Below are 12166 nucleotides of genomic sequence, written 5' to 3' on the forward strand. Positions count from 1 at the left end.
GTCTCTTCAGTAAGTGGTGCTGGGAAAACTGGATGGCGACATGCAGAAGAATAAACCTGGACCACTTTCTTACACCATACACAAAAATAAACTCAAAATGGATGAAAGACCTCAATGTAAGACAGGAAGCCATCAAAACCCTCGAGAAAAAAGCAGACAAAAACCTCCTTGATCTTGCCCGCAGCAACTTCTTACTCAATACATCTCCAGAGGAAAGGGAAACAAAAGCAAAAATGAACTACTGGGACCTCATCAAAATAAAAAGTTTCTGCACAGCAAAGGAAACAATCAGCAAAACTAAAAGGCAACCGACAGAATGGGAGAAGATATTTGCAAATGACATATCAGATAAAGGGTTAGTATCCAAAACCTATAAAGAACTTATCAAACTCCACACCCAGAAAACAAATAATCCAGTGAAGAAATGGGCAAAAGAACATGAATAGACACTTCTTCAAAGAAGACATCCAGATGGCCATCCAACACATAAAAAATGCTCAACTTCACTCATCATCAGGGAAATACAAATCAAAACCACAATGAGATACCACCTTACACCTGTCAAAATGGCTAACATTAACAACTCAGACAACAACAGATGTTGGCAAAGATGCGGAGAAAGAGGATCTCTTTTGCATTGTTGGTGGGAATACAAACTGGTGCAGCCACTCTGGAAAACAGTATGAAGGGTCCTAAAAAAATTAAAAATAGAACTACCCTACGACCTGCAATTGCACTACTAGGTATTTATCCAAGGGATACAGGTGTGCTGTTTTGAAGGGACACATGCATCCCCATGTTTATAGCAGCACTATCAACAATAGTCAAAGTATGGAAAGAGCCCAAATATCCATCAATGGATGAATGGATAAAGAAAATGTGGCATATATATATATATATATATATACCCCCAAATATCCATTGATGGATATTTGGGCTCTTTTTATACACACACACACACACACACACACACACACACAATGGAGTATTTCTCAGCAATCAAAAAGAATGAAATCTTGCCATTTGCAACTATGTGGATGGAACTAGAGGGTATTATGCTAAGTGAAATTAGTCAGTCAGAGAAAGACAAAATCATATGACTTCACTCATATGAGGACTTTAAGAGACAAAACAGATGAACATAAAGGAAGGGAAACAAAAATAATATAAAAACAAGGAGGGGGCAAAACACAAGAGACTCATAAATATGGAGAATAAACTGAGAGTTACTGGAGGGCTTGTGGGAGGGGGGATGGGCTAAATGGGTAAGGGGCACTAAGGAATCTACTCCTGAAATCACTGTTGCACTATATGCTAACTAATTTGGATGTAAATTTTAAAAAATTAAAAATAAAATAAAAATAATAATAACAATAATTAAAAAATTAAAAATTAAATGGGATTAACAATGGGGAGATGAAGATGTGAGTTGTATGGGAACTTTCTGTACCATCTTTGCAATTTTTATTTAAATACAAAATCATTCCAAAATGAAGAAATTATTTTTAAAAATAAATACAAAAATTAAAAGGCTACAAACACACACACAAAGAAAAACATGATCCAACTATAAACTGTCTACAAGAGACTTTAGGTCCAATGATACAGGTACACAGAAAAAGATATTCCATACAAATAATAATCAAAGAAAGCAGATGAGCAAATATCAATCACAATAGACCATAAATCAAAAAATATTACAAGACAAAGAAAGATATTATATATCAATAAAAGATTCACTACAGCAAGAAGATAAAACTATCATAAACACATATCATCTAATGAGAAACCACAAAATATCTAAAGCAAAAGCTGGCAGAATGGAGGGAGAAACAGATAATTCCATAATAATCATTGGAGATTTCATACTCCACTCTCAATAATGGACAGAAAAACCAGAAAGAAGATCAGTAAGGAAATAGAAGACTTGCACACAAGACTTGCACACATTGATCCACTAGATGTAACAGACATATACAGAACATTCTACCTAACAGTAACAGCATACTCATTCCTCTTAAAGGTACCTGAGACATTTTCCAGCAGAGACCATATGTTCAGTCACAAATAAGTCTCAACAGATTTTAAAACATAATTACCCCAGGACATCTGACCACAACAGGATGGAGGTAGAAATCAACAACAGAAGGAAAACTGGAAAATTTATCAATTATGGTAATTAAACAACATATTTTATATAAGCAATGTGTCAAATAGAAATCACAACAGAAATCAGAAAATACTTAGACAAAAACAAATTTGAAAATACAGCATACCAAAACTTATGGGTTGTACCAAAATTAGTACTCAGAAGAAAATTTACAGCTATGTTAACAAAGAAAGTTATCACATCAATAACCTATTCTGCCACCATAAGATATTGGGAAAGAAAGTGTATTAAATATAAAACAGAAGGTAGAATTAATAAAGATTAGGGGAGAAACTATTAATTTTGGAAATAAGAAAAAACAAGAAGGAATCAATGGAACCAGAGCCAATTCGTTGAAATAATGAATAAAATTTACAGACAAGGAAGACACAAATTACTACAATCAGAATGAAATCTTGCCACTTGCAAGGACATGGATGAAGCTAGAGTGTATTACACTAAGTGAAATAAGACAGAGAAAGACAAATACTGTATGATTTCACTCATATGTGGTATTTAAGAAGCAAAACAGATGAACATAAGGGAAGGAAAGAAAATGAAAATAAGATAAAAACAAAGAGGCAAACCATAAGAGACCCATAACTATGGAGAACAAACTGAGGGTTCCAGGAGGGGAGGTGGGAGGAGAGCTAAATGGGCAAAGGGCATTAAGGAGGCACTTGTGATAAGCACTGGGTGTTATATGTAACTGATGAATCACAAAATTCTGCTCTTAAAACCAATACTACACTATATGTTAACTAACCTGAATTTAAATAAAGTATTAGAAGAAGAAAAAAATAAATGAAAGAAGTAACACCACTAATGACCACACAGAAATAAAAAGGACTATAAATGGATTCTATGAACTGCAGATGCTAAAAATTTAGACAACATTATATGGACAACTTCCTGGAAAGATATAAACTACCAAAGTTAAGTCAAAGAAGAAAAAGACATTCTAAATAAACCTATAAAGAGGAACGGTTGTTTTATTTGGGTTAAGTACTCAGAATCTCCTGCGAAATGGATATCCAAAATATAAAAGAAGATTGCACATGTGTCTCTACACACTAAAGACACAATACACAGCCTTAAAGAAGACTGTCCTTATCCTCTAGATTTTCAGACATTACTGATCATGACCAAAGCACTAATTCACTTTTCTAAATGCACAAAGCTGGTCTTTTTTTTTTTAAGTTTATTTATTTTGAGAGAGAGAGAAAAAAAAAACAAGTGGAGAAGGGGCAGAGAGAGAGGGTGACAGAGGATACTTACCTACAGGAAATATCCCAATGAGGGGCTCAAACTCACAAACCATGAGATCATGACCTGAGCCGAAGTCAGATGCTTAACCAACTGAACCATATAGTTAGTCTTTTAAACAAGACATTCAGTGATATTTTCAACTCTCTCATCAGTCTTAGGCAGCAAGGCTCATAAAATACCATAATGACTTACTTAAACATGTTCAAATTGAAATACATGAGACATGGCATGTTCTGGCCATCAGTCAAACAAGAAGGGAAATGCCCATTCCAGTCCCACTGCTGACCGCCATAAAAGCCCAAAGCCACCCTCTTTTTCCTGCTCTCTCAATGTACTTTTGGACCACCTTGGGAGTTGCTTTACTCTCCCCTAAAAGTGTCATCATACTAATAATAAACCATTTTATAGCCTCTTGGTATATATGTAAGGCCATATGTCTTAACACCCAAACCTAACTTTGGGGTGGGGAGAGACATGCTGACTCTCAGATTGGCTGAAACAATTTAGGAAGAAACAATACTAATTTTACCCAAACTCTTCCAGAAAACTGAAAAAGGAACACAACCCAATTCATTCTGAGATAAGAATTTCACTGATAGCAATTGAAGAAAGAAAAAAAAAAAAAACTCAAGAAAATCACAGAACAATGATCCTCATGGACAGAGATATAAAATATTAAACCAAAATTCAAACAAACAAAATATAAAATATATAAAAGAAAAATACAGGGGTGCCTGGGTGGCTCATTCAGTTATGTGTCTGACTTCGGCTCAGGTCATGATCTCACAGCTTGTGAGTTCCAGCTGTGTGTCAGGCTCTGAGCTGTCAGCACTGGAGCCTGCTTCAGATTCTGTGTCTCCCTCTCTCTGTGTCCCTCCCCTGCTTGACTCTCTCTCTCTCTCTCTCTGTGTATTTATATATAAAATATATTTTGACCAAATGGAATTCAATCCCAGACTACAAGCTGAACTTAACATTTGAAAATCTATTACTGACATTCATCATTTTAACAGAATAAATAAAAAAATCATATTCATACTAATACATGTAGCAAAAGTATAAAATTACACTTCATCAAAGTAAAAATTGTGCTCTACAAAAAGCACTCCTGAGAAAATGAAAAGTCGTGAACTGGGAAAAAATATTTGCAGGGCTTATATCTGGTATTTTACCATATATATATATATATATATATATATATATATATATCCCAAATATATATCCAAGATATATATATATATCCCAAATATATATCAAGAGCACTGAAGACTCAATAATAACAAAACAAAGAACCAATGTAAAAATGGGCGAAATTTGACAAACACTTCACCAGTGAAGATATATAGTAGACAAGTAAACACATGAAGAAAGGCTTAGCATCATTACTAACAAAGGAAATGCATGTAAACACCGCAATGATATACAACTAAATACCTACACAAGGAAGGATAAAAGTAAAAAGGCTAACCAAGTACTGACAAGGGTGTGGTGTACATGAAGCTTGCAGTCACTTCTGGTGAGATGCAGAATGTTACAGCAATTTTGGAAACCAGTTTGGCCATTTCTTAAAAACTTAAACAGCACCTAACCTATGGTTCAGTCACTGCTCTCCTACCAGTTAATTCAGAGAAAAGACAGTACCTGTTCATACATAGGCATGCACACAAATCTACACAGCAGGTGTATTAACAATAGCTCAGAACTGGAGACAACACTAATGCCCAGCAACAGCAACTAAATAAATGCATTGTGTTAGTACACACATAGAACATTATTCAGCAAGAAAATGGAATGAACTACTCATACACACACTATGAATGCATCCAAAAATATTTATGCTGAGTACAATAAACTAAAATATAACACTAGATAATTATGATTCCACTGATATAAAATCTACATGATGTAATCTAACACATAGGGACATATTAGGGATTGACTGGCAATGGGAATAGAAAGGTGGGAGGCCCCAGAGGGGAGATTGCAAAAGGGCATTAGAAATCTTCTGGTGGGGGAACAAATATATTTGTCATCTTGATTATGTTGATGATTTCATAGGTACATGTACAAATATATCAAATAATATATTTTAAATATATCCAGTTTATTATATGCCAATATTACTTCAATAGAATGGTTTAAATAATGAATATAAGCAACTTCAGTCTGTGGCCACAAGAAAGTGATAGGGCCATATAGAAATTCTTCCTTTAAACAACTAAAGAAAACCAGACCAAATATATGCTAAAATGGTTTTTTAGATGTTAGACACCAGGTAGCACAGGACATTCATGGATGGCTGGAGGAAGCTTCCAAGATACATCTCATGGAGGAGGCACCCACACCTGGCCTGGCCATCTCCCTGAGTGCAGCACAGCAGATTAGGGGAAGGACATGGCAGCTGGAATTCACAGGCCAGAATACCAGAAAACCAAAAGAGAGCTGTAGGGAAAGTTTGGGGTTGGAGTGTTCCTAAGAACAGTTCAGTTCAAACGTGAGGAAACTACCCAAGTCACAATAAAGAATGAAATAGAACAATACTCAGAGGTTTACAGAGCCTATTTTCAAGCCACTACTCAGGGCCTTGAGAGTTAATGAAGATCTAAAGGAAGTTCCCCAATCAACTAGATGAAGGTGCATTTTTACCTAACTCCTATAACTTTCTCTCTGTTGGTTCTGAAATTCAGAGGGAAAGGTGGTTGTGTTTTGTTAAACTCTATAAACCCTTGAAATAAGAAACTGACCCCACCTTGATAACAGCAGACTAAGATCCTGGGTTTTTTAGCTCCCAGGGGTAAGGTGAGCACTACTAGATAGATAAAGGGAGAAGACCTTCAGTCCATTCAAAAGTCTGAATTCCAAGACAGAGCTTCCTTGCATTAGCTATTGACCTGTTCTTCTACCTCCTTACCCAAAGAAAGCAGAACCTAACTGGTTGAAAGGGACGGAATTATCTGGTCATGGCAATGTCCCTCCAGGCAGAACTTCTCATGAGTGCAAGCAAGTCCCTCAGAATCAATGATGTAACTGCACAGTCTCCCCAGAAAAAAGAAGAACTGTCATGTGGAGAATGTCTATCTGGTGGATAGAAAGGTATAGCAAGCTCACTTAGGAAAAGGAAAATCCTGTGTAGGCTGGCATCTTACACTTGTGACTTCAGTTATTGATCAGAACAACCCTCATGTAAGCATTAGAAATGGTTTCTACTTCAGTATTTCTGAAGTCATTTATTTAGTAAAGTTGTAAATAAAAACTCTATAAGGAAGTTATCCAAACAAGTAGTTAATACACATTCAAAAGTTTCAATACTGAGTATTGAATCAGGTCAACAAAAATAATCCAATCACGTGTTTCCTTATTTGCAGACCTCTGCAAAGGTACTCCTGTAGTGAAAAATAAATAATCCATTTCAAAACCTCCAGAATTTCCAGTAAATGGTAAATATTGCAAGAAACTCTGGACTCTTAAAACTTGGAACCAAGAATAAAACTAAGGGAATCCATGAGTCCCCTGAATTGTTGGTAGTTCTGAGTGTGGGTCTGTTTGTTAAAGAGGTAGAGGGTCTAAAGCTTTTAGCAGTTCCTCATTCCCAGAAACCACCAAAATGAAATGATCATGTGTTACAACTACCATTTGCAGTCAAGGCAAATACACAATCAGACTGACAATTAAGGCAGATACAAAGGGACATATATGGAAAAGATATTCAGTGAACAATATAGAACCCAATCTAAAAGGTGATTACACAATAACAATCTTAAGTTCATCTTCAGAATTCCATACTTGCTCAGACTTGATTTTCATAAAAAAATGCTTAATTTTGGATTTTTTTAAGCTAAAGCTGTAGCAATTCCAAATGAGAAAATCAGAGCTTTAAGTTCCAGATCCACCCAACTCTATTATTAAATTGCTGTGTGAACTTGAACAAATCTTTGCAGTTCTCTGGGCCTCTGTGTCCTTGTCTGTCAACAGAATTGTTGACAAGATTGATGAGCTTCATCTTAGCTAAAATTCTTTGCATTCAGTGACTCATGAACTTGTGACATCACTATGCACAACTCATAGGCAGCCAGTAACTTCTCATGAATACAGGATCATCTCACTGATAGATTTTGATCCTAAGACATGAATAAAAGACATCCTTTTAAAAGCTTTCTTAAATTTCGGGCCTCAGAACAGGATTAGAAAGTAACCTATGAAACAGAAAAAGCAGCTGTCCTTACATAATAGAAGCTATAAATTTGGCTGAAGACATCTGTTCAAACAAATTAAAACCATACCACAGAGTAGTAGTTATCAAACTGATCAATAAATAATAATGTACAGAGGCCTGCCTGAGTTGAAGTGACACCTAGCTAAAGGGGTAAAACATGGAGATACAGCATGTGGAGGCCAGACCTACAGAACTTAATATGATAGTCAGCAGGTATCATAAACATACACACACACACACGTTTTTCCCATTCTGTCAATATAACTAGATCCAGAAAGATTATGTGCTTCACAGTACTATACAAAACACATTGTCTCCCTGGGATAAAAGAATTCAATGATTACTAAAAAACATACCTGGGATTAAAAACTCTTCTCCGTAAAAAAGCATAGTGACATTATGACCATGATCTTGAAGAATCTCAGATACACGGTCCAGTAGTAGATAATGGCTTCCACCTAGAAACAACACAAAATTTCATTTTTGTAAAGATGTGAACAGAGGCTCTGAAATTGATGTGGCAGTTGGGAAATCCATGGTAAGGGGACAGAAAGTTGATGGTGAGCACAGGAAGATGAGTTTCTTCAGCCCCACTGTCTCACTTAAGGTAAGCCCCAGCTGAGGGCTTCTCAAATTTTGACCTGTGGTAATCCTCCATCAAAAATTTCCTTGTGACTCATGGCCTCCATGTCAGTGTGATGAACTTCTCTGCTTAGGCCTCAAGTAGTTCCTGATCCTAGCGACATGCTCATTTTAGCCAGGCCTTGTGGAGATACCATGTCCTGAAGAAATAACTGTACTGGTGGAAATTAGGCACACTGCTGTAAATGAAGTGGGAAGGGTTCCTATTGGATAATCAGTCAGCACTCTTTATGGAATCATTCTCCATGTAAATTCATGTTAGAGGGGGAATTAGAAACATGGGATATTGAATATTAGTCCAAGAAATAGTCATTAAAGCAGAAGGAGGTAGATCCACCACTTAGAAACAAAATCCTTAAGGGGCATCTGGGTGGCTCAATAGGTTAAACGTCTGACGTCAGCTCAGGTCATGATCTCACAGCTTGTGAGTTCGAGCCCTGCGTCGGGCTCTGTGCTGACAGCTCAAAGCCTGGAGCCTGGAGCCTGCATCTGATTCTGTGTCTCCCTATCTCTCTGCTCCTCCCCTGTTCTCTCTCTCTCTCTCTCAAAAATAAATAAACATTAAAAAAATTTTTTTAATGAAACAAAATCCTTGAGATTCAAATATATTTAGCAGGATTCCAAGTTTCCAGTTAGGCCTGAAAATTTCTGAACATGAAATTAAGGCATTCAGGATAACTGTGGTCATTAGGGCATAACTGTAAGATCCTGCACGTGACAGAGTTAGGCACCACCTATCCTAAGAAAATCGTGAGATTCTAAGGAAAGAGAAGCTTACTCCTAGGGGAAGTACTGGTTCTATCTTGCAATGATTGTCTAAAACTATGCATCATCAAGGAACATTTCTCTTGAATCTATGGGTCTCAGAACAGAGAATGTCCAATCAGGAAGAAAAGAATAGAATTGGCCCACGTTGGAAAGAGGGGTACTTTGGAAGATAACGACTTTGTAGTGATTAGGTCAGCAGAGTGGGATGTATGTATGACAGTAATGGTGTGTCTGTGGGAATTACTCTAATTTTTAATTTGTGTTTGTGTTTCCTGAGGTAACACAGATTACATAAAATAAAAACCCCTACCTCCTCAGATTGCTTGCTCTAGCTTACCTTTAACCTATGCAAGAAATGGATGCAGGGAGAGGAGAGTTAAGATGGCAGAGAAGTAGGAGGGCCTTGCCACTCAAACACAGCTGTATTGATGTCAGATCACTTAGAACACCCAGGAAATTGAACTGCAGAGCAGCCAAATGATCTCCACATTTGGAGGGATACAGCTTGGCAGGATTGAGGTGGATATGTGTGAATTTAGGGATATACAGTGGCAGAGCATAGAGGAGAGAGAACCCCTTCTGTGGAGAGACAAAAGGGAGAGAAAGAGAAAGGGATTATGAAAGTGCAGCATGGAGTTAGGACAAGAACAAGCTTCTCTGGACTATGGACTTGGGAGCAAGAAGTACTGAGTGTCCCAACTCTTTGTTTGCAACAGCCTTGGAATTGAAACTCAGAGTTTTCAGAAGTGTGCAACTTTATCCAGGCTGGATCCCTGGCTCATGCTCCTGGGGAGGAAGCAGCCACCCCAGAGTGCATAGTGTGGTGTAGCAATCTCTGGGGTGCCCTGGGAGAGAATAATTCTCTTCTCAGAGTACTTTGAGATGAAGGGTTTTTGTCTCCCCAAGGACAAAAGACCCTACAGGTGCCAGCCAAAGGCCTTTCATCAGCAGTGGGAGAGGCTTTACTCTGGAGGTGGGGAGCATTGCTGCACAGTGCTGGGTCCTTTAAGACTTCAGATTTTGAATCCAGCTGAGCACCAAGAAGGTGCAGGAGAACTGTGGAGCAGGGCAAGCTGACTGCATTCTCTATTCTGTGAGGGCTGCCTGATAAGATAGGGTTGAGATCCCTGGTGCAGGGTTGAGAGATTGGAGTGATGTCATTTTCTCCCCAACACCAACACAGTGGGACATTGGAGAGCAACACAGTGGCTCCCAGTGGAGGCAGGACTGATTACACCTAAACCCTCCCCTCCATGCCTGGAAACTGCTTATTTACTGGAGCAAGACTGGCTGACCCATCGCAGCCAGTCTCTCCTCCAGAACAGCACAGCCACCAGCCCCAGGTGCCAACAGACAACTTTTTTTTCCCTCTCTTTCTTTCCCCCTTCTTTTTTTTCTCTTGGAATCAGGCTCATGGTTTCTGATTTTCTTTTTGTCATTTCTTACCATATATATATATATATATATATATATATATACACACACACACACATATATATACACATACATATGTATATGTATATGTATATCAATATATCTATATCTATAGATAGATAGATATACATATATAGAGAGATATATTGATGTACATATACATTTGTATATGTATATGTATATGTATATCAGACTTTATTTATTCTCTTTTTGTTTCATCTTTTCTCTTTTATTCTACTTTTTTCTTTATTTTTTTCCTACTCTTTCTTTGGAATCAGGCTTATAGTTTTCTGGGGTTTTTTTTATTATTTTTGGTTTTCTGTTCTCCACTTTCCTTTTTCTCTTTTTATGGGATCATGTTTCCCCCATCCTTTTTTTCCTAGGGTTACTTCAACAAACAAATCAAAGCACACCTAGTTGAAGCAAGGAGGAGCTCTGCAAAGGATTAACCAGTGGGATAGAGCAGCCAAAACGCAACAGCAGAGTGCCTTCAACATACACCAGAAACACTTCCTGGAGTGCCAGGCCCTGGATAGTGTATGACTCCTTTTTAATATAGTAGTACTCTCAGATGCAGGACACATGACAGCCTTTTAAAAAATGCAAATGAGAGAAACTTAAGCAAAGTGACAAGCCAGAGGAATTCTCCCCATAAGAAAGGTTGAGAAGAAATCACAGCCAGAGACTTGGTCAAAAGAAATATAAAAAATATATCTGAACAAAATTTAGAAAAATAGTCATAAGACTGATAGCTAGGCTTGAAGAAAAGCATAGAAGACACCAGAGAAATGCTTGACACAGAGATCAAAGATCAAAGAACTAGTCAGGATGAATTTTAAAAATGCAATATGGAGATGCAAAATAACTAGATATAGTGACAGTGAGGATTGAAGAAGCAGAGTAGAGAATAGGTGAAATAAAATATAAAACTATGGAAAATAATAAACCTGAAAAAAAGAGGGAAAGTACTAAACCACAGGGGAGAATTAGAGATCTAAGTGATTCCATGAAACAAAACAATATCCATATCAGAGGAGTCCCAGAAAAAGAAGAGCAAAAAGGGGCAGAAGGTTTATTTGAACAAATTATAGCTGAGCACTTCCCTAATCTGGGGGAAAAAAACAGGCATCCAAGTCCAAGAGGCACAGAGAACTCCCTTCAAAATCAACAAAAAAAAGGTCAACCCCACGACATATCATAGTGAAACTTGCAAAATACAAAGATAAAGAGAGAATTCTGAAAGCATCTAGGGACAAAATGTCCTTCACCTACAAAGGTAGACACATAAGGTTCCACTGAAACTTGGCAGGCCAGAAGGGAATGGCAGGAAACATTTAATATGATGAATAAGAAAAATATGTAGCCAAGAATCCTTTATTCGGCAAAGCTGTCATTCAGAAAAGGAGAAATAAAGAGCTTCCAAGCAAACATAAACTAAAGGAGTTTGTGACCACTAAACCAGTCCTGCAAGAAATTCTAAGAGGGACTCTGTGAGTGGAAAGCAGCAAAGACTACAAATGACCAGACAACATCACCACAAACACAAAACCACACTGTGTTATCTACAGATAACACAATGGCACTAAATTCATATCTTTCAATAATCACTCTGAATGTAAATGGACTAAATTCCCCAATCAAATGACATAGGGTATCAGAATAGATTAAAAAAACAAGACCCATCTATATGC

At 37.3% G+C, this 12166-nt stretch overlaps 1 protein-coding gene across 4 annotated transcripts in view; it reads right to left on the minus strand.

Annotated features, from left to right (window-relative positions):
- The window catches only part of LOC131504748 (UDP-glucuronosyltransferase 3A2-like), a 47142-nt gene that overhangs the window by 29225 nt on the left and 5751 nt on the right, over window positions 1-12166 (minus strand). For all 4 annotated transcript variants that reach the window (XM_058717457.1, XM_058717444.1, XM_058717435.1 and 1 more), the window contains one exon: window positions 7988-8089. In XM_058717457.1, coding sequence (XP_058573440.1) covers window positions 7988-8089 — 102 coding nt within the window. The remainder of the gene's footprint in view (window positions 1-7987; window positions 8090-12166) is intronic.

This window comes from Neofelis nebulosa, chromosome 1 (assembly GCF_028018385.1).
Source record: "Neofelis nebulosa isolate mNeoNeb1 chromosome 1, mNeoNeb1.pri, whole genome shotgun sequence".
In the NCBI taxonomy this organism is placed as follows: Eukaryota; Metazoa; Chordata; class Mammalia; order Carnivora; family Felidae; genus Neofelis; species Neofelis nebulosa.